At 24.9% G+C, this 25,162-nt stretch overlaps 9 protein-coding genes and 1 long non-coding RNA gene across 11 annotated transcripts; 8 read left to right on the forward strand and 2 right to left on the reverse strand.

Annotated features, from left to right (window-relative positions):
* Positions 1–401: 401 nt before the first annotated feature.
* Positions 402–2,776, forward strand: LOC122855307 (glyceraldehyde-3-phosphate dehydrogenase 2-like). Its single transcript, XM_044156568.1, has 4 exons — positions 402–510; positions 1,394–1,492; positions 1,575–1,814; positions 1,905–2,776. The coding sequence occupies exons 2-4, from the start codon at positions 1,415–1,417 to the stop codon at positions 2,592–2,594; spliced, it is 1,008 nt and encodes a 335-aa protein (XP_044012503.1). The 5' UTR covers positions 402–510; positions 1,394–1,414; the 3' UTR covers positions 2,595–2,776.
* A 375-nt stretch (positions 2,777–3,151) lies between these two features.
* On the reverse strand, positions 3,152–6,348 carry LOC122855306 (ralBP1-associated Eps domain-containing protein 1). The gene is made up of 5 exons (XM_044156567.1): positions 5,782–6,348; positions 4,396–5,719; positions 4,273–4,337; positions 3,991–4,198; positions 3,152–3,906 (listed from the first exon to the last, which is right to left on the reverse strand). Exons 1-5 carry the CDS (start codon positions 5,941–5,943, stop codon positions 3,725–3,727), a joined length of 1,941 nt encoding a protein of 646 aa, XP_044012502.1. The 5' UTR covers positions 5,944–6,348; the 3' UTR covers positions 3,152–3,724.
* A 201-nt stretch (positions 6,349–6,549) lies between these two features.
* Positions 6,550–10,599, forward strand: LOC122855309. The gene is made up of 3 exons (XR_006374057.1): positions 6,550–6,625; positions 6,925–6,984; positions 10,487–10,599. It is a non-coding gene; the product is annotated as an uncharacterized LOC122855309 (long non-coding RNA).
* Positions 6,822–10,839, reverse strand: LOC122855308 (metacaspase-2-like). 2 transcript variants are annotated; one of them, XM_044156569.1, is made up of 4 exons: positions 10,494–10,839; positions 7,447–10,403; positions 7,241–7,384; positions 6,822–7,172 (listed from the first exon to the last, which is right to left on the reverse strand). In XM_044156569.1, the coding sequence occupies exons 1-4, from the start codon at positions 10,729–10,731 to the stop codon at positions 6,921–6,923; spliced, it is 3,591 nt and encodes a 1,196-aa protein (XP_044012504.1). In that variant the 5' UTR covers positions 10,732–10,839; the 3' UTR covers positions 6,822–6,920. The 2 variants fall into 2 exon arrangements, with proteins under 2 accessions (XP_044012504.1, XP_044012505.1); XM_044156570.1 differs by having other exon boundaries at positions 6,864–7,172; positions 7,453–10,403.
* Positions 10,840–12,050: 1,211 nt separating this feature from the next.
* Positions 12,051–13,467, forward strand: LOC122853980 (lipase 1-like). Its single transcript, XM_044154391.1, has 5 exons — positions 12,051–12,114; positions 12,191–12,305; positions 12,376–12,619; positions 12,934–13,021; positions 13,106–13,467. Exons 1-5 carry the CDS (start codon positions 12,051–12,053, stop codon positions 13,465–13,467), a joined length of 873 nt encoding a protein of 290 aa, XP_044010326.1.
* Positions 13,468–14,139: 672 nt separating this feature from the next.
* On the forward strand, positions 14,140–16,151 carry LOC122853981 (lipase 3-like). The gene is made up of 8 exons (XM_044154392.1): positions 14,140–14,245; positions 14,321–14,525; positions 14,601–14,715; positions 14,786–15,029; positions 15,142–15,297; positions 15,389–15,476; positions 15,560–15,828; positions 16,134–16,151. Exons 1-8 carry the CDS (start codon positions 14,159–14,161, stop codon positions 16,149–16,151), a joined length of 1,182 nt encoding a protein of 393 aa, XP_044010327.1. The 5' UTR covers positions 14,140–14,158.
* An 858-nt stretch (positions 16,152–17,009) lies between these two features.
* On the forward strand, positions 17,010–18,139 carry LOC122853982 (lipase 3-like). The gene is made up of 6 exons (XM_044154393.1): positions 17,010–17,122; positions 17,193–17,436; positions 17,506–17,661; positions 17,735–17,822; positions 17,890–18,059; positions 18,131–18,139. The coding sequence occupies exons 1-6, from the start codon at positions 17,010–17,012 to the stop codon at positions 18,137–18,139; spliced, it is 780 nt and encodes a 259-aa protein (XP_044010328.1).
* Positions 18,140–19,079: 940 nt separating this feature from the next.
* On the forward strand, positions 19,080–20,721 carry LOC122853983 (lipase member N-like). Its single transcript, XM_044154394.1, has 5 exons — positions 19,080–19,092; positions 19,381–19,495; positions 19,566–19,809; positions 20,190–20,226; positions 20,501–20,721. Exons 1-5 carry the CDS (start codon positions 19,080–19,082, stop codon positions 20,719–20,721), a joined length of 630 nt encoding a protein of 209 aa, XP_044010329.1.
* A 417-nt stretch (positions 20,722–21,138) lies between these two features.
* Positions 21,139–23,180, forward strand: LOC122853984 (lipase 3-like). Its single transcript, XM_044154395.1, has 5 exons — positions 21,139–21,147; positions 21,583–21,787; positions 21,863–21,977; positions 22,048–22,232; positions 22,819–23,180. Exons 1-5 carry the CDS (start codon positions 21,139–21,141, stop codon positions 23,178–23,180), a joined length of 876 nt encoding a protein of 291 aa, XP_044010330.1.
* Positions 23,181–23,566: 386 nt separating this feature from the next.
* Positions 23,567–25,054, forward strand: LOC122853985 (lipase 3-like). The gene is made up of 5 exons (XM_044154396.1): positions 23,567–23,575; positions 24,014–24,218; positions 24,294–24,408; positions 24,479–24,638; positions 24,875–25,054. The coding sequence occupies exons 1-5, from the start codon at positions 23,567–23,569 to the stop codon at positions 25,052–25,054; spliced, it is 669 nt and encodes a 222-aa protein (XP_044010331.1).
* Positions 25,055–25,162: the final 108 nt, after the last annotated feature.

A 25,162-nucleotide genomic window follows, 5' to 3' on the forward strand; every position in this document is an offset into this window, starting at 1 on the left:
AAAAAAAAAAATGCTAATTTAATTATCATAATCTAATATATACAAAAAGATTATAATTATCTCGTTTACATCCAAAAATTATAAGACTAATTACATTTATTATTTTCAATTATTTTTATTTCGAAACTTGAACATTTCATAGAAAAATAAATTTATTAAGACTCTTGTTATCTAAATTTTATCTACAAATAATTTTTATAAATTTTTTATAAATTACTTATTTCAAATGAGTTTCCATTGTTTTAATTTTCACTGATTTTCACTTTTCTTTTTTCGACTACAGCGCTATCTATGACAAACAACATTTCTATCTCGTTTTTTTCTGGTAGAAATACACCTTAATAAACGCGTCATTATTATTATTATTTAATTATTATTTCACAAATAAACCACCAATCAAATCATTCGTTGAACAGCGCATACGCAACAACAATCCGGCAATTTATAAGCCGGACTTGCCCTTCAAACGACACTACTTCCGTGCTTGTATTAGAGTTTACATCTCATTATGTAAGTAATAAAAAAAATTTATAACAATTTATAATTTATTTATTTAATTTTATTATTAAAAAAATAACCCAGTTTTATTAACCATTCAATTTAATACCCTTTTTTTCACAAAAATAAGTAACAAAAAAAAAATGACGAAATTCTAAAAATTATTAACCGGTCAACTCATGTCAATTTAAAATAATAAATAATCATTAATATGTTTTTTTTTTTTCTTTAAATCTTTTTTTATAAATTGGAAATTGTTAATTAGTTATAGTCCAATTATTTATTGTTGAAAAATAGACATTTTTTTTGGCATTTATTTATTTGTCCTTGACATGTCTACGTGTCGGTTGTCATGATCAAATTTTCTAATGGTTAAATTAAATTTATTTAAACAATAGCCTCAAGATTAATTCGACAAATTGTATTTTTAAATTACTATTAAAATAATTAATAATAATTAATAATCATTTTAAAACCGAAAATCTTTGATCGCCATTATAAAATCATTGGACGCCATTAAATTTAGAAAAAGAAACTAATCTCAGCCAAGCTTGTTTTTTTTTCATTGTCATTGTCAAATTGCTGTTGTCATTGACACAAAAAAAAATAACAACAAATGTCAAATGTTATTACGTCATTAGCAATAGACAATATTATTACGTAAAAAAATTTTTGGGTAAATTTGTTGGCTGCAACGTGACATGCTCAAGAATATCGACCCAAAACCAAGAGGGGATGCGTTCAAAAATATAAACCCCCCAAGAGAGGGGAAGGACATTACCAATATGAATTGAGAAATTTTTTTTTTTATTTACTTGCAATAATTGTTGACCTTGTGTTTGACCTCTAGGTCTTAATCTTTTGATACAACTGATATATTGAAAAATTATTTCAGATAAACAAAAAAAAAATCAACATGAGCAAAATTGGAATTAACGGTTTTGGACGTATTGGACGTCTCGTCTTGAGAGCTTCCCTTGAACGTGGTGGACAGGTAATTAATTTAAAAAATTAAATGATGAAATAATCACAAGATTGATGTTAATGGATATTATTTTGTTTTGTTTTGTTTTTAGGTTGTTGCTATCAATGATCCATTCATTGGTCTTGACTATATGGTCTACATGTTCAAATATGACTCAACCCACGGTAAATTCAAGGGAGAAGTTAAAGCTGAAGATGGTAGTCTTGTTGTAAATGGCAACAAAATTGCTGTATTCAGTGAACGTGACCCAAAAGCAATTCCATGGGGTAAAGCTGGTGCTGAATATGTTGTTGAATCAACTGGTGTATTCACCACAATTGCTGCTGCATCTGTAAGTATTATTTAAATAATTAATTTATAATAATCAAGTATTAAAAATATATTTTATTTATCATGTTTTTTTTTTCTTGTAAATTTTAAGGCTCATTTGGAAGGTGGTGCTAAAAAAGTTATCATCTCAGCTCCATCAGCTGATGCACCAATGTTTGTCTGTGGTGTTAATCTTGATGCTTATGAACCATCAATGAAAGTTGTATCAAATGCATCATGCACAACTAACTGTCTTGCTCCACTTGCAAAGGTTGTTCATGATAACTTTGAAATTGTTGAGGGTCTTATGACAACTGTTCATGCTACAACAGCAACTCAAAAAACAGTTGATGGTCCATCTGGTAAACTCTGGAGAGATGGACGTGGTGCTGCCCAAAATATCATTCCAGCAGCAACTGGTGCTGCTAAAGCCGTTGGCAAAGTCATTCCATCACTCAATGGTAAATTAACTGGTATGGCATTCCGTGTACCAGTTGCCAATGTATCAGTTGTTGATTTGACTGTTCGTCTTGGTAAACCAGCAACATATGATGCAATTAAAGCTAAAGTTAAGGAAGCTGCTGCACCAGGTGGTCCACTTAATGGTATTTTAGGATACACTGAAGATGATGTTGTATCATCTGATTTTATTGGTGATACTCACTCAAGTATTTTTGATGCCAAAGCTGGAATTCCACTTAACGATCAATTTGTTAAACTTATCTCTTGGTACGACAATGAATTTGGTTACTCAAGCCGTGTTATTGATCTCATCAAGTTCATGCAAACCAAGGACCAATAAATTTAAATTTAACTTCAACAAGATCTTTCTTTTTTTTTTTTTAATTTAGTGTTGGAGTAATCCCCCACGTTTTTAAGTGTTTGATAATTTAATTAATAATTTTTTTTTGGCTTATTATAGTCAATAAATAATTTAAAAAATTTATCAATGACACTCGAGACAATATCATTATTAACCAAAACAACCTCGATATTAATAATAATCTTAATTTAATTAAATGTCAATACACTTGTAAGACTAGAAAAAAAAAATAAGATATATTTTTCTTTTCGATAAATGCTGTTGAATTTAGACGAATAAGAAATGAATAATATGAATTTTAAATTCATTCAGTATATGCTTGTTGATATATAGATTATAATAAAATTTCATCATCGGGATTTACGACAACACTGTAATTATCGTTAATTAAAAATTAAAATATTAATGTAACCCCAGTTTCCATCAATAAAAAAATATTGTTACAACAGAAAATTTTATTTTTCATTTATAAAAATTGCAATTATCATAAAGATAAATTAATTTTAAGGGGTTCATTCATCAAGTAAAATAATCAATGTTTTTCTTTAGCTTAATTATCATTTATTTATCACAAAAAAATTAATTAAACGAAGAAGATAAATACAATTGAATTAAAATTTTAAATAATTCACAATATTTTTTATTTAATTGAAATGTGTTTTCTTATTTTTTCTTTTGAATTTATAATTTTCTAGCACATATATACAGATATATTTTTGAGCCGTTTGTAAATATTTAACAGAAAAAAAATCGGCAATAATATGATTGTTTATTAACAAAAAAAAAAAAACTAGAAATAAATCATGAAAAAATATATGAATGGTACTTTTTGGCTCGGCTCTTTTCAACGAGATTCATTATATTTTCTTCGAATAAATTTAATCATTATTTTTTATACAATTAGTTTTACAAATTAAAATTCAGAAAATGCTTGATTTGTTTTTTTCATTTGCTCATCTTTGAAAGAAAGAAAAAAAAAAAAAACGACTATAAATATTTAAAATTTTTTTGCATTGGTAATATATAATAAATATAAATTATAGAGATAATGATCGAGCACATTGACTGCCAAATTGTATCTCATTTAAAAATGATAACGTAACAGTTGATCATGTAATAAGAAGTAATTTAGCACGTAAATTAATACGTTCTTGAAGTGCACCAGCTAATTCACGTGTTAATTCTTCACAAACTAAACGTAATTCTGAATTTTTATCTCTTAATTCTTCTAGTGTCATTGGTCGTTCTTCATCAGCTTCATTTTTTTTAGTATCATCATCATCACCAGGTTCTAAAATAAAACAATAATCAACATACATTTAATAAAACAACTAGGTATAAATAAAAAATATATTTATTTAATTTAAATAATTACTTGGACTTGGTTTTTTATAAATATGAAATGCTCCACGTGAACCAGCAAATTGTTGTGTATGTGTCATAGTACCAGCATCAACACAATTCATACTTTCATTATTTTTTTTAGTAAATTGTGAAAAATCAGCAATAAAACCTTGATCACCAATAATATTTGATGAATTATCACATTCACTTCTTTGGGCAATTAATTTTCTTGGTGAACTCTAAATAAAAGATAAAAAATAAAATCATAAAAACATGATAATATATTTATTATTATATGTTAAAAATAACTTACTGTTCCTGGTGATGCACGTGGTGGTACTGATGGTGGAGCACCAAGAAATGTTTGTCCATTTTTACCTAATCAATAAAATAAATAAATAAAATTGTATAATTTAAAAAATATATATAAAATTACCTAATTTATTAAGATCAAGACTTGAACTTCTAGTATGTGTACGATAAGGTCTTGGTGGTGGTGGAGGTGGTGGTTCTTTTTTTGGTATACCACTTACAATATCATCATTAATTTGTATTGTTTTTTTAGCAAGTGGTCTTTGTACCAAATTAACACTATGAATATCTTCATCATTAATATTTGCATTATTATTAGCACTTGATGCAAGTATTGCTGCTTCAGGTGTTAGTCTAAGTGGTACTGGATGTAATATTTTTGGATCACGTTCAACAGCTGTTTTTTGAAAATCAAAATTAACTGGTTTTGGTCCAGGACTTGTTAATGAACCATTTGTACCAGTTGGTGAATCAACAAATTTTGTCCATTCTTTACTTTTATCTGGTGATTGTTGTTGTTGCTGTTGTTGTTGTTGTTGTATTGTATTTTTATTTAATAATTTTTTTGATGGTGATGTAATTGGTGGTGGTGGTGGAGGTGGTGCTGGTGCTTGTGTTGGTGATATTGATTGTTCAATTTTAATTTCACTAATAGACATTTCAAGTGGTATTGAAAGTACTGGTGGTAATATATCTGGTAATGTAACATGATTTCTACGTAATACAACAAGATGCATTGCAACAAAAAATTCTATACGACTTAATGCACCATCTCTAGTTACATCAGCAAGTTGCCAAATTCTACGTAATTCAGCAACAGGTAAACGTGATTTTTCAAAAAATGTACGTGCAATTGAACCAGCAATTAAACCATCTGGATCTGGTTGTAATTTTGTAAATTGAGCAGCATAATAATCTTTTTGTTCATCATTAATAGCCCATACTTCATCTGGTGGAAATTCTAATTGTTCACCATCATTTTCATCACTACTATGTCTTTCTGAACTTTCTTCTTCAGTACCTAATAATTGTCTTTGTTCTTCTGATACTAATAAACCACGCCAGCTACCAGTTGCTGTATCAAGTATTTTTTCACCACTCATTAATTCATCAATTCTTTCTTGTGTTACTGAATTTGTTGGAGTTGGTGAATCAGTACTACCACCAGTATCACGTGATGATTCAACATCACTTTCACTCTCAGTTGTACTACCAGGTAATCTTGTTATTCCAATTTTAATATCTTTATTTTTATTTGTATCAGCTTCATCACCAGATGTTGGCCATGAAAAACGTGGTAATGGTGTTGATATATCAAATGAATTTATTGTTAAATCATTATTTATATCTAAACCAGATTGATATGCTGCAACTAATTTTAATGCTGTATAAAATTGTTTTCTATTCATATAATTATTTTCTTTTGATCCAGCACATATGTCAAGTATCTGAAAAATATTTTAATTTATTATTTTATTATTCATCATTTTTTTTAATCATTTCTTTTTACCTTTATCATAACATCTCTTTGTAAATTTGCTGAATGAAATAATTCAGCAGCTTTGACAACTGGTACACTTTCAGGATCTGAACTGTCACAACAGTACAAAAATATATCACCATAATAACGTAGCTCAGTTTCTGTCAAATGTAAATTTACTTCCCAATTCATTTTTAATTATTATTTCTATCTACACACTTTGATTATTATTTTACTATTTTCTACAAATAAATTACTCTTTTTTTTTTTTTCAACAATTCGATCCGGATGTGAATTAGTTCACGTCAGCTGTCCTTGTCTTGGATTTGTTTTTTCACTCTTTTTTTTTTTTTTATATACACTTGCAATTAATTAATTGACAACATCATTACTTTGACTTACTCATAATTAAATTACTAAAACTAAAAAAATTATAGTAAAAATATATTTATATGTTTATTTGTGTTTACACAATTGGCGTTACTATTGTTACTATTAATATTATTATTATTATTGTGTTAGATATTTTATTAGATATTTTCAATTTGTAATTTGTATGATTCACTGTACATGTCCGCCATTTTATTATTACCCCCCACCAATTGATGGATTAAAAAAAAACAAAACCGATGGTGTCGCCAACACATTTTTACTCATCTCTGTTTTTTTTTCTTTTTTTAATTTATTTCCTTGTTTATTGTTAACATTTAAATACAACAATGACAAGTTATTTATTATGACGACTGAAATATTAAAAATATATTTTTATTTATTTTTATTATTTATTTTAGACAAAACTTGATTGTTTTTTTTTTTGAGGAAAAACAAATATTTCTTGTGTCAAACTGTCAACCGGATCAGCTGATGTTATTATGTAATTTTTTTTTTTTTTTTATTGTTAAATTATTCATAAATAAAAATGCAAATTTAATTTTGTATTCTTATTATTATTATTAATTTATTTAAACATTTTTATAAAATGCTACTGTTTTTTTTCTTTTTTTTTTAAAATTTTTTGAGGATAATTATTAACTATTAAAATCAAAATACGAAAATTTCATATACCAGATATTTTTACTCTTTTTTTTTATCGAATATAATTAATAATGTTATCTGGTTTTAAATAATTTACTAAAAATAAATAAATTAACATTAAACTTGAATTGTTTTTAGGTTACATTTGTCAATTGAGACTTGGAACAATTGATGGATTTCGATGGACGATTATTAGAAGTAAGTATTTTCTTTTCATCAACAATTGTTGGATTATTATTGACACAATTTGTCAATTGTTTCGATGAACTTTTATTAATCTCTTCGTTATTATTACTAACACGATTTGTATCAGAAAAATGTTGATTTATCAACTCCTCTAATTTTCTAGACATTGATTCAATTTTTTCAATAACATCTTTGTTGTTCTGATAAATGAAAAATCAATTTTAAATATTAATAATAGCTATAAAATTAATTCAGCTATTTAAATTACCTTGTAATAAATTTTTGAATTATTAACAACTTTTCTAAAATCCTTAATAACATGCTCCATTTTTCTATAGACATTATTTTTTAATTTATATCCAATTGTATCAAGAAATATTGGATTCTTAATGATCTTTCGATAATGATCAATCTAAATTAAATAATAAAAAATTTTTTAATTAATTGGAAAAATAGTTTTCAATTAATACTAACAGTTACTTTTGAATATCCATTTGTTAATTTTAAATTTGATGATGGATATTTAAATATTTTTGATGAATCCAATTTCCATAAAGTTTTGTGTATATTTGTTAATTTTTCAATAACAAATCCTTCAATTGTCAATGTATTTTGTTTCTTTTTTGAGGTATACCAAACTGACCAGCCTTTATCACAATTTTGATAATTTTTATTATTTTTTTTAACTTTACATGCTTTATCATTGATTATTTTTGGTGTTGATGATTCATTTATTTTAACAATTTTACTATCATCCAATGAAGTAAATGAACTCATTGATTGATATGATTCATCAATACATTCAGTTGATATTTTTTTAGCAGCTGATAACTTTGTATTTGATGGTATTTTTCTAACTGTTTCTGAATATGTTACCTTACCATTATTATCAAAAGTTTTATCACTAGAAATTGCTTTATCATCATTAATTTTTTTATCAACATCATCAACAATTTTATCATTAATATTATTATTATTAATAATAGTTGATGCATTTAATGTTTTAATTAACCAAGAATCAGTTTTAAAATGTGATTTTTGAGTGTCATCATTTGAATTTTTATTATTTGACAATTCGAAATCATCAGAATCATCATCTGATGCTTCATAGCTTGATACTTCACCATCTGTTTTATTAAAATTTTTATACTGCCATTGTGATGTAAAATAATTATCAATTTTTCCATCATTATCAGTAGTTTTATCATCAATTTTTTTAGTATTTGTTGTTGTTTCATTAACTGATAGCGAACCAAGTATATATTCAGCAGATGCACATGCTGCTTTCCATGCAATGTCATTTGGATTAGTCAATGATGATCCAGCTGTAAATGATACATTAATTTTTTCAGATAAATTATTTAATGATTGTGAAGTTTTAACAGTTGGTAGACAAGAAATTTCATCATTTGATTTCAATTGAATTGATTGATCAACTGGTAAATATATATTTTTCGATAAATCATTTTTACTATTATTCAAATGATAATTTTTTTTTGGCACATTATAACTTCCTGGTTTCATATAAATTTGTAAATTATCATTATCATTATTTTTGCTATTACCATCATTAAATATATAATTTGCTGTCCATGGTGCACTTTGTATTGTTCTCATATTTTTTAATGTACGAATTTGTTTATTTGCATCCATTTTAAATTCAACATTTTGATGATGATGATGATGTAATTTTGTTGTTGTTATATTTGTATTTGTTTGCCACCATGAATTATTATACAATGTATTTGTTTCTAAATTTTTATTATTTCTCATACTAGCAAACAAAGCTGATAAATTAATTGTTTCACCTTCCATTGTATCATCTTTTTTTTTATTTTCAATTTTACTTAATAACGTCATTCTATTTGCAACATTAATTCCACTTTTTTCATCAATATTTAAATTATTAAATATTGGAATTGAATTATCAATTGATGATGATGATGTTGTTGTTGTTGATTCAATAACTTGTGGTATAATAATATTATGTTGTCTTTGATTAATAATATCATTGTTTAATATATTTTTTAATGAATATGAATCATTTATTTTATTTGTTGTATTACTATCAGTAACTGTCCATTTCGATTTTAGTTTATTGTCTCTAACAATTGGTGGCCAATGATATTTTTGTTCATAATTTTGCATAGATGGATAAATAATATTTCTTGATGGATTTTTAATAATTTGTTGATATGAAAGTTGAGCTGTTTTACCAATTGTAAAATTACCAAATATTCCATTATTTAAATACAATGATACATCACCAGGTATTGATGATGATATTGTACAATTATCATCAATTTTATCATGACAATTTTTATTAATTTTAATAAATGTTTTAACTAAATTTATAATTAAATTATGACTTGATGTTTCCCATAATTTAAATGAATCAATCATATCTTTATCATATTTTTCATTAATTAAATTTTGTCGATTTAAATAATGATCAAGTAATAACCAGCCATTACATATTCTCATTAATGAATTTATTAAATCTTGATAAAAAATTTTATCACCAGAATATAATGGTAAACATGTTGATGATTTTTCTAATGCAATTTTTGTTGCTGATAAAAGATTTAATAATGATGTTTCTTTTGTTGTTATTAAATTTGAATTTTTTAATATCATATCAGCTTCATTACATGCCCAGTACATTAATTTTTTAATTAAATCAGAATACTTTGTATTATCAATATCATCCTGCTTATTTTCTGGTATTTCATTATAAAAATTATCATTTTTAATTTCTTGTTTTATATTTAAACTTTTAGCTTGTATTTTATCATCATAATCATACGTATTGCATAGCTCTGATACCATTTTTTCAGCTTCAATAGTAAAATTAAAATTTGATGATTCATCATCAATTAAATTTTTAATATTATTACATTTTTTATCATTATTATTTTTTTTATCAATATCATAATTTATATGATTATTTTGTTGTATAATTTTTTTTGAATTATCATTTATTAATGATGAGGATGATGATGATGATAATGGTAAATATTTTTCATTATCAATGTTATTTGTTGGACAAACTGTTGATGTTGATAATTGAAATTTTGATTTAACATTGTAATATGATTGTTGATGAATTGGTTGATTATATTGTCCAATTGAATTTTGTCGTTCTGGAATTAAACAAAATGTTTGAAATTCTGGTGGTTTGTAGTATTGATGAGTTGGTGTAAATTGTGTAAATGGCTCAGTGAGATATGGTGCTTGGCTGTAAGCTGATTGTGACAAATAAACTGGTGATAATGATGATTGTGATGGTGTTAAATGGGAAGAGTCATAAAGCATCATTGGTGATTGAACATATTGTTGTTGAATATTATTTTGTATTCCTAGAAATTCTTTAACTTTTGGTGCTCGTACTTTAGTCTGCCACTTTGTGTTCTTTTGCATTGCACGTAATTCTTTTTTTAAAAAAATAAATAAGATAAATTAATTTAAACAGAATAATATATTGATATAATTATTTTGTATTTGTTTTTTTTAGGGATCACCTTGGGTTGTTCTTAGGGCAATGTTGGTAGCTTGATGATGACGTGGATCAAATTGATTGCATTGATTTTGAAATGGAATATTGCCTTGAGAATATACAGATGGTATTGTACCAAATGTTGGATATAAAATATGCTGTTGTTGTTGGTGTAATTGACTTGGCGAAGATATTTGATGCACTGGTGGGATTTCAAGTTGTGATCGACTTGACGATTCAATTGGTATTGTTGGATAAACCATGTTTCAACAGCCTGTATCAATTACTTAATAACCTGTAATTTTATAAATTTATTTTGTTTTTTTTTTCTGACAAAATAATTTACACTTTTTTATATATTTTATCTTGATTTTTTTAGTAAAAAAAAAACAATCAATTACACTTTATTTTTATATTTTATTACAAGCTTGTTACCAAAAAACATTTTAAATATTTTTAATATGCAAACAAAAAAAAAAGTCATTTAATGCAATTGATTTTTCTTTTTTTTATAATTCTCTTTTTTTTTTTTTTTTTTTACTTATTTAAAATTCTTGGTTAAAAAAAATGTATGTATTTTCAAAAATGACATGAATTAAAGCAATTTTTTTTTCTTGGTTTTTAAAGAAACAGTTGAATATAATTACTAAAAAATTTTTTTTTCTAATATTATTATGTAATTTATTTAAATTTATAATCATTGATTTATTAGAAAAATATTATTTACATTTACAATATGTAACAGTTTTTTTAAGAAATAAAGATTGTTGTTGAATTTAATCACATGACTTGTACATTATAAAAATTATGCAATGAGTTTTTTTAGAAATAAAAAAATTTAATAAAAAATTTGCATTATGATTACTGTTTTTACGATTCAATAAAATAATTTACATTTTACATTGTACACGATATGTATAAAGACTATGCAACAAATGATTATCAATAATTTGTAATATATTATCGTTACTTAGTGGTGATCCTTAAACTTGATCTAGTACACTGAAAATCTACATAACTTATTTATTGTTATTTATTAAAACGTTATTAACAATATATTTTTTATACTTTCATAACTCGTTATAAATATTGTTACAATGTGTTACATAATTGTATGTGGGAAACATTGTAAATATCAATGAAGTTTTTATAGTGAAAAAGCAAAGTCTGAAAATAAAGTATTTAGATAAAAAACTTAAATGGTCACTTGGTGCAAGTAATGACACAATCAGTCATTTATCCAGTCTCAACGTGATCACAAAAAATATTGTAGTTTATCTATTTAATATCTAACATGGAAATAATATTTAAGATGATTATTCTATTTGTAGTAATTAAATTATCTCATCTGAAGTTAGAGAGTGAAAAAATTTTAACTGGTGTAAATATTTATAATAATAAAATTATCAATTTATTAGTAATGAAAGATTTTCGTATTTAGATTGAATTAATTGAAAAATCAGGGTACTTAGGAGAGCAGTACAACGTCACAACTGAAGATGGATATATTTTAAATGTGTTTCGAATAATAAAAAGTCCTTCAGAGTTTTCAAATAAAAGTATTGATAAACCAGTTATTTTCATGCTTTGTGGTTTACCAACTAATTCCGATACCTGGTTATTTCAGGGTCCAGAAAGAAGTCTAGGTTTGCAGAATAAAAAATAATAAATTACATGGTTTACTAACACAATATCAAAAAATTGTATATTTTAATTTTTAAGCTATGCAACTTGCTGACGAAGGATACGACGTTTGGCTAGGAAATTTTCGTGGCACAACTTATGGACGTAGTCATATTAAATTGTCTCCAAATGACAAAAAATTTTGGGACTATAGGTATAAAGTATTTATTTAAATTTTAAATATATAATTAAGATTTACTTAAAAATTAAAAAATTATTTACAGCTTTCATGAACATGGATATTATGATGTTCCTGCAAGTGTTGATTTTGTTCTCAATATTACAAATCAAAATTCATTGATATATATTGGTATGTCCATGGGGACAACAACCATATTTACCACATTATCAGAACGTCCAGAATATAATTCAAAAATTCAACTAGTCATATGTCTTGCCCCCGTTACTGGTTTTTTCAATAAACCAGCCACTGAGTTATCAGTGGTTCCTATTGCTATCTTCATTCTGGTAAATATTTTTACTTTTAAATTTTATTACTACTATTATTAAGTAATACTTTAAATATTTTACTGTGAAAAAATAATTATTATTAGAACACAATTGATTCAACCGGACGTTTTGAGTTTATTCCTCAATCTCCAAGTTACAGTTTAATTTTCGAAGAAATATGTATAAAGCATGATATAGTTGACCTGTGTATGATGCCGTTTGATATTTTTTGTGGCAAGGATCGCGAACAAATAGATAAAGTATGAAAAACAATGAAATCCTAAATTTATGGAATATTTAGTTTTTTTTTATATTTGAAATTTTTTTTATAGTTCACACTGAGTCTGGCTTTAAAATATTTTCCTGCTGGTACCTCGGGAAAAACTTTCTTGCATTATGGGCAATTTGGTTTACAAAAACGTAAATTAAAACTATTTATATACTTTAGTATTATTTTTATATATTTTTTAGAAAAAATACTTTAACCATGTTTTTTTTCTACAGATGGCTTTCGAAAATTTGATTATGGAAGTAATATTAAAAATATGCAGCATTATGGAAAATCAAAACCACCAAAATACAATTTAAAAAACGTAAAATCACCTATGATATTTTTTTACGGTGAAAATGATCCTTTATCAACAGCCAAAGATTCTGAAGAAATTATAAAAAGGGTATCGAGCAAAGTTATCGCCGAACCAGTTCCTCACAAAGCATTTAATCATTTGGATTTTATTATTGCCAAAGATATTAAAAAATTACTCAATGACAGAATACTTGAGCGATTATATCAATTTACAAATAAAAAAATTTTCTTTGTTGATAATAGATTAATCAATACAAGTTTTATTAAATCACTTGATTGAATTTTCATTAAACACTGCTTAAATATTCAAATTAAACATGAAAAGTTATTATAAATTAAATTATTATTTCTTTTATGGAATTTCGATTTTTTAATGCCAATAAATATATTGATAATATTGTAAGAATGATTAAGTACGTCGTAATACAATTTAAGTAATTAAATAATATTAAAAAATTGTTGATTATACTTCCACAATTATTTAATAATACTGGATTAATTGCTTTTATTTATTCTTTAGACTTCGATCCATGTATCATTCATTTTCATCAAGGAGTAATTATGTTCGTAGCATAAAAAAACAGGGATAGTATAACTTCATCGATTTTTTTTTTATTAATAAAAATTAAACTAACTATTGCTGTTCTTTGACTATGCTAACAATATATATTATATATTTTTTACATTACAATATGATTTATACTCAGTACAGTAAATTGTATAAATTTTTTTTTTCGATTTCTTTAATGAATAGTAATGAATTTTTTATTTTGGCAGTAATGAAGCAAAGTCTTATATCACATTATCGGAATACAACGTGATTAGATTAACAAACAGAATGATCACTCAGTGCGATCTGTAATTGGATTGTAATCAAAGTGATAGCTGGTCGTGATCAAAGTTATTTATCTTGTTTCAACGTGATTACTGAAAAAGATTTTAGTTTCTCTATTTAAAATTGAATATCTATTATGGCGATAGGATTTAAAATAATTATTTTATTTGCAGTAATTAAATTGTCTCATCAGAAATTAAAGAGTGAAAAAATTTTAACTGGTGTAAATAGATTATTAAAATTTATTCATTGTAATAAAATTATCAATTCATTAATGATGAAATATTTTTGTATTTAGATTGAATTGATCGAAAAATCAGGGTATTTAGGAGAACAGCACAATGTCACAACTGAAGATGGATATATTTTAAATGTGTTTCGAATAATAAAAAGTCCTTCAGAGTTTTCAAATAAAAGTGTTGATAAACCAGTTATTTTTATGCTTTGTGCTTTACCAACTAATTCAGACACCTGGTTATTCCGGGGGCCAGGAAGAAGTTTAGGTTTGCAGAATTAAAAAAATAAATTACATGGTTTACTAACACATTATCAAAAAGTTGTATATTTTAATTTTTAAGCTATGCAACTTGTTGATGAAGGATACGACGTTTGGCTAGGAAATTTTCGTGGCACAACTTATGGACGTAGTCATATTAAATTGTCTCCAAATGACAAAAAATTTTGGGACTATAGGTATAAAGTATTTATTTAAATTTTAAATATATAATTAAGATTTACTTAAAAATTAAAAAATTATTTACAGCTTTCATGAACATGGATATTATGATGTTCCTGCAAGTGTTGATTTTATTCTCAATATTACAAATCAAAATTCATTGATATATATTGGTATGTCCATGGGGACAACAAGCATATTTATCACATTATCAGAACGTCCAGAATATAATTCAAAAATTCAGTTAGTCATTTGTTTTTGCCCAGTTACTGGTCTTGACAATAAACCATACACTGAATTATCACTGGTTCCTATGTTTATTTTTATTCTGGTAAATATCTTTTTCATCTTTACTTTTGAATTCTATTATCCTTGAGTAATATTTTCGATATTTTCTACATCTATTATTATTTAATTTATTTAAAAAAAAAAAATATTCTTAGAGCACAATTGATTCAACTGGAAGTTTTGAAACTATTCCTCAATCACCAATTTACAGTTTTCTTATCGAAGAAATATGTAGAAAGCATGATATAGTTGATCTTTGTATGATGCCATTGGATGTTACTTGTGGCAAGAATCGCGAGCAAACAGATACTGTATAAAAGAATATGAAATTTTTATATTTTTATATTATAAAAATTTATGGAATATCTAAATTAATTTTTATATTTGAAAATTTTTTTATAGTTCACACTGAGTCTGGCTTTAAAATATTTTCCTGCTGGTACATCCGGAAAAACTTTCTTGCATTATGGGCAGTTTGTTTTACAAAAAAGTAAAAAAAAAAATAATTAATCTATTTTAATTTATTTTTTATTTATTTTCAACAAATACTTTAACCATGTTTTTTTTCGACAGATGGCTTTCGAAAATTTGATTATGGTAATATTAAAAATATACAGCATTATGGAAAATCAAAACCACCAAAATACAATTTAAAAAACGTAAAATCACCTATGTTATTTTTTTACGGTGAAAATGATCCTTTATCAACAGCCAGAGATACTGAAGAAATTATAAAAAAAATATCGAGCAAAGTTATTGCTGAACCAGTTCCTCACAAAGCCTTTAATCATTTGGATTTTGTTCTTGCAAAAGATGTTAAAAAATTACTCAATGACAGAATAGTCCAGAGACTATATCAATTTGCAAATAAAAAAATTTTCTTTGATGATAATAAATTAATCAATACAAGTTGAATTAAATCACTTGATTGAATTTTCATTAAATACTACTTAAATATTCAAATTAAACATGAAAAATTATTATTCGTTTTATGAAATTCGATTTTTCTAATGCCAATAAATATATTGATAATTGTAATAATTATAAAATACGTAATATTACATATACATGCATACCCGATTGATTATTTCTACAATTATTTCACAATTGCATCAATTATTTGTATTTTTTTTTTATTAATCTTTAGACTTTGATTAATGCATAATTCATTTTCACCGAGGAGTATTGATATTAACAATATAAAAAACGTAGATGTAATAACTTTATCTTTAAATTTTTTTTGTTGATTAAAATGAATAATACCTATCTATTTGTGTTCATTGACTACGCTAACAAGATATTTTATAAATTTTTTACATTTTTATAGTTTATACTCACAAGTAATTTATGCAAAGATTTTTTTTCTTTCCTTCAATGAATACTAATGAATTTTTTATTTTTACAGTAATAAAGCAAAGTCTTCTATTATACTACTCGGAAAAAAACGTATGTAAATAAAAACAGTATGATCTATAGTGTAATTTGTGAGTGATGTTCTAAGAGAAACGATCAAAGTTATTTATATTGTTTCAACGTGATTGCTGAAAAAGATTTCTCTGTATGAAATTTGATATCTATTATGGAAATATTAGTAAAAATAATGATATTACTTGCAGTAGTTAAACTGTCTCATCTGAAATTAGAGAGTGAAAAAATTTTAACTGGTGTAAATATATTATTAAAATTTATTTATATTCATAAAATTATTAATTCTTTAATGATGAAAGATTGTTGTATTTAGATTGAATTAATCGAAAAATCAGGATATTCAGGAGAGCAATACAATGTCACAACCGACGATGGATATATTTTAAATGTGTTTCGAATACTAAAGAGTCCTTCAGAGTTTTCAAATAAAAGTGTTGATAAACAAGTTATTTTCTTGCTAAGTGGTTTACTAGCCTCTTCAGATACCTGGTTATGCCTGGGACGAGAAAGAAGTCTAGGTTTGCAAAGAGAAAAAAATAAATTAGATAGTTATTTATAACATCATCAAAAAATTGTATATTTTAATTTTTAAGCTATGCAACTTGCTGATGAAGGATACGACGTTTGGCTAGGAAATTATCGTGGCACAACTTATGGACGCAGTCATGTTAAATTGTCTCCAGATGACAAAAAATTTTGGGACTATAGGTATAAAGTATTTATTTAAATTTTAAATATATAATTAACATTTACTTAAAAATGAAAAAATTATTTACAGCTTTCATGAACATGGATATTATGATGTTCCTGCAAGTGTTGATTTTATTCTCAATATTACGAATCAAAATTCATTGACATATATTGGAGTGTCAATGGGGACAACAAGCATATTTACTACATTATCAGAACGTCCAGAATATAATTTAAAAATTCAACTAGTCATATGTCTCGGCCCAGTTGCTAGTTTTTCTAACCAACCACATATTGAGTTTTTACTGGCTCCTATCGGCATTTCCATACTGGTATTGTTTATTACATTATCATCACGTCTTTATAATAAAAAATATCAAATCTTCTATTTTGGATTTTAGAAAATATTTGATCCAATTGGTCGTTTCGAGATTATTCCTCAATCACCACTTTACAGTTTACTTTTCGAAGAAATATGTATGAAGCATGATATAGTTGATTTGTGTATGATTCCATTGGATATTACATTTGGCAAGGATCATGAACAAAGAGATACTGTATGAAAAATATTAATATAAAAATTTATGCAATATGTATTTATTTATTTTTTTTTTTTAATGCATTTTATAGGATAAATTAAGTCACGTTTTAAAATATTATCCTGCTGGTACATCTGTAAAAACCCTATTCCATTACGGTCAATTTTTAGTACAAAAACGTAAATTAAAACTATTTATGTATTTTAATTTTGATTTAATATACATTAATCTTGTTTTTTTTGACAGGTGGCTTTCGAAAATACGACTATGGAAGTAATATTAAAAATATACAGCATTATGGAAAATCAAAACCACCAAAATATAATTTAAAAAACATGAAATCACCTATGCTTATTTTTTACGGTGAAAATGATCCTGTATCTACAGCCCAAGATACTGAAGAAATTATAAAAAGGGTATCGAGCAAAGTTATTTCTGAACCAGTTCCTTACAAAGCCTTTAATCATATCGACTTTGTTTTTGCTAGAGACGTTAAAAAATTACTCAATGACAGAATAATTGAAAGACTATATCAATTTACAAATAAAAAAATTTTCTTTGACGATAATAAATTAATCAATACAAGTTTCATAAAATCACTTGATTGAATTTATTTATTTCTTTTTTGTTAACTATCATAGGAATTTTCAGTAACAACTAATTTATTATATATAATTTCAATTTAACGTGGAAGATTATTATAAATTGAATTATTTATTTTTATCATTGTCAATAAATATATTGATAATTGTAAAAATTATAAAATACGTAATTTTATACATGCATACTTGATTGATTATTTCCACAATTATTTCACAATTGCATCAATTATTGGTATTTTTTTTTTTTTTATTAAACACTAGACTTTGATTGATGCATAATTCATTTTCACCAAGGTGTATTTATGTTAACAGTATAAAAAACGTAGATGTAATAACTTTATCTTTGAATTTTTTTTTGTTGATTAAAATGAATAATACCTAACTATTTGTGTTTATTGACTATACGCTAACAAGATATTTTATAAATTTTTCTCATTGTTATAGTTTATACTCACAAGTAATTTATGCAAAGATTTTATTCCTTCTCTTCAATGAATAGTAATGAATTTTTTGTTTTAGCAGTAATAAAGCAAAGTCTTTTATTATATTATCGGAAAACAGTGTATTTGAATGATCACTCAGTGTAATTTGTGAGTGATCTTCTAGGAGAAACGATCAAAGTTATTTATCTTGTTTCAACGTGATTTCTAAAAAAGATTTTAGTTTTTCTATATTTGAAATTTAATATCTATTATGGAGATATTATTTAAAATAATTATTTTATTTACATTAATTAAATTGTCTCATCAGAAAGTAAAGAGTGAAAAAATTTTAACTGGTGTAAATAGATTATTCAAATTTATTCATTATAATAAAATTATCAATTCATTAATGATGAAAGATTTTTGTATGTAGATTGAATTAATCGAAAAATCAGGATATTTAGGAGAACAGCACAATGTCACAACTGAAGATGGATATATTTTAAAAGTGTTTCGAATATTAAAGAGTCCATCAGAGGCTTCAAATAAAAGTGTTGATAAACCAGCTATTTTCTTGCTGAATGGTATTCTAGCTACTTCAGATACCTGGTTATACTTGGGACCACAAAGAAGTCTAGGTTTGCAGAATTAAAAAAATAAATTACATGGTTTTTTATAACATCATCAAAAAATTTTATATTTTAATTTTTAAGCTATACAACTTGCTGATAAAGGATACGACGTTTGGCTAGGAAATTTTCGTGGCACATCTTATGGACGTAGTCATGTTGAATTGTCTCCAGATGACAAAAAATTTTGGGACTATAGGTATAAAGTATTTATCTAAATTTTAAATATATAATTAGCATTTACTCAAAAATTAAAAAATTATTTACAGCTTTTATGAACATGGATATTATGATGTTCCTGCAAGTATTGATTTTGTTCTTAATATTACTAATCAAAATTCATTGATATATATTGGTATGTCGATGGGGACAACAAGCATATTTATCACATTATCAGAACGTCCAGAATATAATTTAAAAATTCAACTAGTCATTTGTCTCTGCCCAGTTGCTGATTTTTCTAACCAACCACATTTTGAGTTTTTTTGGGTTCCTATTGGTATTTCCATTTTGGTAAATATTTTTAGTTATGGATTTTCTTTTATATTATCAATGATAATTTATGATGATCATTTAATGATAATTCATCATTAATTTTATTTGTTTATAACATTATCATCACGTCTTTAGAATGAAAAGTAAAAAATTTACTATTTTGGATTTTAGAAAATGTTTGATCCAACCGGTCGTTTTGAGATTATTTCTCAATCTCCAATTTACAGGTTACTTTTTGAAGAAATATGTATAAAGCATAATATAGTTGACCTGTGTTTGATGCCGCTGGATATTTTGTTTGGCAAGGATCGCGAACAAATAGATACTGTATGAAAAAAAATAATATAAAAATTTATAAAATGTGTTTATTTATTTTTTTATTTAAATTTAATTTATAGGATTCAATACGTTTTACTTTGAAATATTATCCTGCCGGTATATCTGTAAAAACCCTATTTCACTACGGACAACTTATAGTACAAAAACGTAAATTAAAATTATTTATTTCAATTAAATTTCCATATATATTTTTTTTTTTTAAATACGTTAATCTTTTTTTTTTCGACAGGTGGCTTTCGGCAATTTGATTATGGAAGCAGTATCTTAAATATACAGCATTATGGAAAATCGAAACCACCAAAATATAATTTAAAAAACGTAAAATCACCTATGTTATTTTTTTATGGTGAAAATGATCCGTTATCTACAGCTAAAGATACTGAAGAAATTATAAAAAGAGTATCAAGCAAAGTTATCGCCGAACCAGTTCCTCACAAAGCATTTAATCATTTGGATTTTATTATTGCCAAAGATATTAAAAAATTACTCAATGACAGAATAATTGAGAGAATATATCAATTTGCAAATAAAAAAATTTTCTTTGATGATAATAGATTAATCAATACAAGTTTTATTAAATCACTTGATTGAATTAATTTAATTTTTTTTCGTGTTAATTATCGTAGGAATTTTTAGTAAATTTTTTATTAAATGAAATTATTTATCTTTCTCATTGCCAATAAATGTATTGATAATTGTAAAAACTAAAAAATACGTAATGTTACATATTTGAAAATTAAATAATATTATAAAATGTTGATCATTTCTACAATTATTTACAATTGCGTCGATTATTTTTATATTTTTTTTTTTTATTCTCAAGGCTTCGATGAATTTATAATTTATTTTCATCAAGTAGTATGCATGTCAACAAAATAAAAAACGTAGATATAATAACTTTATCTGTGACTTTTTTCTGTTTCGATATAAAAATGAATAATATTTAATTATTGGTGTTTATTAACTATTTTAACGAGATACATTGTATATTTTTTACATTTTAATAACATGTTACGTGTAATTAATACTCACAAGTAATTTATGTAAAAATTTTTTTCGTTTACTTCAATAATAGTAATGAATTTTTTATTTTGCCAGGTATCAAGTAATGCCAAAGCAAAGTCCTCCATTATACTACTCAGAAAACAAATGAAAAACAGGATGATTATATACTTAGTTCAATTCGCGAGTGATCTCCAAAGGGAAACAATATATAAGTTATTTATCTTGTTTCAACGTGATTACTAAAAAAAATTTTAGTTTTTCTATATTTGAAATTTAATATCTATTATGGAGATATTATTTAAAATAATTATTTTATTTACATTAATTAAATTGTCTCATCAGAAATTAAAGAGTGAAAAAATTTTAACTGGTGTAAATATATTATTAAAATTTATTTATAATAATAAAATTATCAATTTATTAATAATGAAAGATTTTTGTATTTAGATTGAATTAATCGAAAAATCAGGGTATTTAGGAGAACAGCACAATGTCACAACTGAAGATGGATATATTTTAACTGTGTTTCGAATACTAAAGAGTCCCTCAGAGTTCTCAAATAAAAGTGTTGATAAACCAGTTATTTTTATGCTTTGTGCTTTACCAACTAATTCAGATGCCTGGTTAGTGAGGGGTCCAAAAAGAAGTCTAGGTTTGCAGAATTAAAAAGATAAATTACGTGGTTTACTAACACAATATCAAACAATTGTATATTTTAATTTTTAAGCTATGCAACTTGTTGATGAAGGATACGACGTTTGGCTGGGAAATTATCGTGGCACAACTTATGGACGTAGTCATGTTAAATTGTCTCCAGATGACAAAAAATTTTGGGACTATAGGTATAAAGTATTTATTTAAATTTTAAATATATAATTAGCATTTACTTAAAAATTAAAAAACTATTTACAGCTTTCATGAACATGGATATTATGATGTTCCTGCAAGTATTGATTTTGTTCTCAATATTACGAATCAAAATTCATTGATATATATTGGTATGTCCATGGGGACAACAAGCATATTTATCACATTATCAGAACGTCCAGAATATAATTCAAAAATTCAACTAGTCATATGTCTTGGCCCTGTTGCTGGTTTTTTCAATAATCCATACACTGAATCATCACTGTTTTCTTTTTCTTTTTTTATTCTGGTAAATATTTTTATTTACGGATTTTTTAATTATTCATCTGAGACTTTTTTTTTTATATTATTATTAATCTTATTTGTTTATAACATTATCATCACGTCTTTAGAATGAAAAGTAAAAAAATTACTTTTTTGGATTTTAGAAAATGTTTGATCCAACCGGTCGTCTTGAGATTATTCCTCAATCTCCAATTTACAATTTACTTTTCGAAGAAATATGTATAAAGCAGGAAATACTTGATCTGTGTATGATTCCACTAGATATTTGGTTTGGCAAGGATCACGAACAAATAGATTCTGTATGGAAAAAAGTTGTATACTAAATAATGGAATATGTATTTATTTGTTTTTTTTTTCTTTAAAGGACACATTCAGTCACGCTTTCAAATATTATCCTGCTGGTACGTCGGGAAAAACTTTCTTGCACTACGGACAATTTGTAATACAAAAACGTAAATCAAAATTATTAATTACAATTAAATTTCCATATATTTTTTCAAAAAAATACGTTAATCTTGTTTTTTTCTACAGGTGGCTTTCGACAATTTGATTATGAAAGTAATATTAAAAATATACAGCATTATGGAAAATCAAAACCACCAAAATACAATTTAAAAAACGTCAAATCACCTATGTTATTTTTTTACGGTGAAAATGATCCACTATCAACAGCCAAAGATTCTGAAGAAATTATAAAAAGAGTATCAAGCAAAGTTCTTGCTGAACCAGTTCCTCACAAAGCCTTTTCTCATTTCGATTTTGTTCTAGCTAAAGATGTCAAAAAATTACTCAATGAAAGAATAATCGAGCGACTATATCAATTTGCAAATAAGAAAATTTTCTTTGATGATACTCAATTAATCAATACGAGTTCCATTAAATCACTTGATTAAATTACCATCAAACACTATTTAAATATTTAAACTAAAAATGAAAAATTATTATTTGTCTTTTTACTGCCAATAAATGTATTGATAATTGTAAAAACTATAAAATACGTGATATTACATATTTGAAAATTAAATAATATTATAAAATGTTGATTATTTTCACAATTATTTCACAATTGCATTAGTTACTTGTATTTATTTTTTATAGACTTTGATGAATTTATAATTTATTTTCATCAAGTAGTATATGCATGTTAACAAAATAAAAAACGTAGATATAATAACTTCATCTGTGACTTTGTTTTAATAAAAATGAATAATATCTAACTATTGGTGTTTATTAACTATGCTAACAAAATACATTATATATTTTTTTACATTTTAATAACATGTTACGTGTAATTAATACTCACAAGTAATTTATGTAAAAATTTTTTTCGTTTTCTTCGATAATAGTAATGATCTCTTTATTTTGACAGATGTCAAGTAATGATAAAGCAAAAACTTCTATTATACTATTCGAAAAACAACGTATTTAAATGAAAAACAGAATGATTATTTAGTTCAATTCGCGATTGATCTCCAAAGGGAAACAATATAACTTATTTAACTTGTTTCAGTGTGATTACTAAAAAAGATTTTAGTTTTTCTATATTTGAAATTTAATATCTATTATGGAGATATTATTTAAAATAATTATTTTATTTACATTAATTAAATTGTCTCATCAGAAAGTAAAGAGTGAAAAAATTTTAACTGGTGTAAATATATTATTAAAATTTATTTATATTAATAAAATTATCAATTCATTAATGATGAAAGATTTTTGTATTTAGATTGAATTAATCGAAAAATCAGGGTATTTAGGAGAACAGCACAATGTCACAACTGAAGATGGATATATTTTAACTGTGTTTCGAATACTAAAGAGTCACTCAGAGTTCTCAAATAAAAGTGTTGATAAACCAGCTGTTTTCTTGCTAGGTGGTTTACCAACTAATTCCGATCTCTGGTTATGCCTAGGACCACAAAGAAGTCTAGGTTTGCAGAATAAAAAAAATAAATTACATGGTTTACTAACACATTATCAAAAAATTGTATATTTTAATTTTTAAGCTATGCAACTTGCTGATGAAGGATACGACGTTTGGCTAGGAAATTATCGTGGCACAAATTATGGACGTAGTCATATTAAATTGTCTCCAAATGACAAAAAATTTTGGGACTTTAGGTATAAAGTATTTATTTAAATTTCAAATATATAATTAACATTTACTTAAAAATTAAAAAACTATTTACAGCTTTCATGAACATGGATATTATGATGTTCCTGCAAGTGTTGATTTTATTCTCAATATTACAAATCAAAATTCATTGATATATATTGGTTTGTCGATGGGGGCAACAACTATATTTATCACATTATCGGAACGTCCAGAATATAATTCAAAAATTCAACTAGTCATTTGTCTTTGCCCAATTGCTGATTTTTTCAATAATCCAAACACTGAGTTATCAATGTTTTTTATTTTTTCTTTTATTCTGGTAAATTTTTTTATTAAATAAAAAAAAATTTTATGGATTTTTATCTATTTATATAAGATTTTTTTTTATATTACTATTAATTTTATTTATTTATAAAATTATCATCACGTCTTTATAATAAAAACTAAAAAAATTACTATTTTGGATTTTAGAAAATGTTTGATCCAACCGGTCGTTTTGAGATTATGCCGCCAAATTCAAATTACGGTTTACTTGCCGAAGAAATATGTGTAAAGCAGGATTTACTTGATCTGTGTATGATTCCATTAGATATTATGTTTGGCAAGGATCACGAACAAATAGATACTGTATGGAAAAAAGTTATATACTAAATTAATAATTTAAAATTATGGAATATATGTATTTATTTATTGTTTGTTTTTAATTTTTTTTATAGGACATCTTTACTCACGCTTCAAAATATTATCCTGCTGGTTCAT

This window comes from Aphidius gifuensis, linkage group LG4 (genome assembly GCF_014905175.1).
Source record: "Aphidius gifuensis isolate YNYX2018 linkage group LG4, ASM1490517v1, whole genome shotgun sequence".
Taxonomy (NCBI): Eukaryota; Metazoa; Arthropoda; class Insecta; order Hymenoptera; family Braconidae; genus Aphidius; species Aphidius gifuensis.

Excerpts from the sequence above, each read along its gene's own strand:
- LOC122853982 (XM_044154393.1), top strand. The coding sequence starts at position 17,010 with ATGCAACTTGCTGATGAAGGATACGACGTTTGGCTAGGAAATTATCGT. Across the intron at positions 17,437-17,505 it reads CTATCGGCATTTCCATACTG|AAAATATTTGATCCAATTGG; the intron begins GTATTGTTTATT and ends TTTGGATTTTAG. Across the intron at positions 17,662-17,734 it reads ATCATGAACAAAGAGATACT|GATAAATTAAGTCACGTTTT; the intron begins GTATGAAAAATA and ends TGCATTTTATAG.
- LOC122853981 (XM_044154392.1), top strand. The coding sequence starts at position 14,159 with ATGGCGATAGGATTTAAAATAATTATTTTATTTGCAGTAATTAAATTG. Across the intron at positions 14,526-14,600 it reads GGGGCCAGGAAGAAGTTTAG|CTATGCAACTTGTTGATGAA; the intron begins GTTTGCAGAATT and ends TTAATTTTTAAG. Across the intron at positions 15,477-15,559 it reads GCAGTTTGTTTTACAAAAAA|ATGGCTTTCGAAAATTTGAT; the intron begins GTAAAAAAAAAA and ends TTTTTTCGACAG.
- LOC122855307 (XM_044156568.1), top strand. The coding sequence starts at position 1,415 with ATGAGCAAAATTGGAATTAACGGTTTTGGACGTATTGGACGTCTCGTC. Across the intron at positions 1,493-1,574 it reads CCCTTGAACGTGGTGGACAG|GTTGTTGCTATCAATGATCC; the intron begins GTAATTAATTTA and ends TTTTGTTTTTAG. Across the intron at positions 1,815-1,904 it reads CCACAATTGCTGCTGCATCT|GCTCATTTGGAAGGTGGTGC; the intron begins GTAAGTATTATT and ends GTAAATTTTAAG.
- LOC122853980 (XM_044154391.1), top strand. The coding sequence starts at position 12,051 with ATGCTTTGTGGTTTACCAACTAATTCCGATACCTGGTTATTTCAGGGT. Across the intron at positions 12,620-12,933 it reads CTATTGCTATCTTCATTCTG|TTCACACTGAGTCTGGCTTT; the intron begins GTAAATATTTTT and ends TTTTTTTTATAG. Across the intron at positions 13,022-13,105 it reads GCAATTTGGTTTACAAAAAC|ATGGCTTTCGAAAATTTGAT; the intron begins GTAAATTAAAAC and ends TTTTTTCTACAG.
- LOC122853983 (XM_044154394.1), top strand. Across the intron at positions 19,810-20,189 it reads CTATTGGTATTTCCATTTTG|GATTCAATACGTTTTACTTT; the intron begins GTAAATATTTTT and ends TTTAATTTATAG. Across the intron at positions 20,227-20,500 it reads TTTGAAATATTATCCTGCCG|CTAAAGATACTGAAGAAATT; the intron begins GTATATCTGTAA and ends CGTTATCTACAG.
- LOC122855306 (XM_044156567.1), bottom strand. The coding sequence starts at position 5,943 with ATGAATTGGGAAGTAAATTTACATTTGACAGAAACTGAGCTACGTTAT. Across the intron at positions 5,720-5,781 it reads AAAGAGATGTTATGATAAAG|ATACTTGACATATGTGCTGG; the intron begins GTAAAAAGAAAT and ends AATATTTTTCAG. Across the intron at positions 4,338-4,395 it reads TCTTGATCTTAATAAATTAG|GTAAAAATGGACAAACATTT; the intron begins GTAATTTTATAT and ends TTTATTGATTAG.
- LOC122855308 (XM_044156569.1), bottom strand. The coding sequence starts at position 10,731 with ATGGTTTATCCAACAATACCAATTGAATCGTCAAGTCGATCACAACTT. Across the intron at positions 10,404-10,493 it reads TGCCCTAAGAACAACCCAAG|AATTACGTGCAATGCAAAAG; the intron begins GTGATCCCTAAA and ends TTTTAAAAAAAG. Across the intron at positions 7,173-7,240 it reads ATTCAAAAATTTATTACAAG|AACAACAAAGATGTTATTGA; the intron begins GTAATTTAAATA and ends TTCATTTATCAG.
- LOC122853984 (XM_044154395.1), top strand. Across the intron at positions 21,978-22,047 it reads AAAAAATTTTGGGACTATAG|CTTTCATGAACATGGATATT; the intron begins GTATAAAGTATT and ends AACTATTTACAG. Across the intron at positions 22,233-22,818 it reads ATGTCTTGGCCCTGTTGCTG|GTGGCTTTCGACAATTTGAT; the intron begins GTTTTTTCAATA and ends TTTTTTCTACAG.
- LOC122853985 (XM_044154396.1), top strand. Across the intron at positions 24,219-24,293 it reads AGGACCACAAAGAAGTCTAG|CTATGCAACTTGCTGATGAA; the intron begins GTTTGCAGAATA and ends TTAATTTTTAAG. Across the intron at positions 24,409-24,478 it reads AAAAAATTTTGGGACTTTAG|CTTTCATGAACATGGATATT; the intron begins GTATAAAGTATT and ends AACTATTTACAG.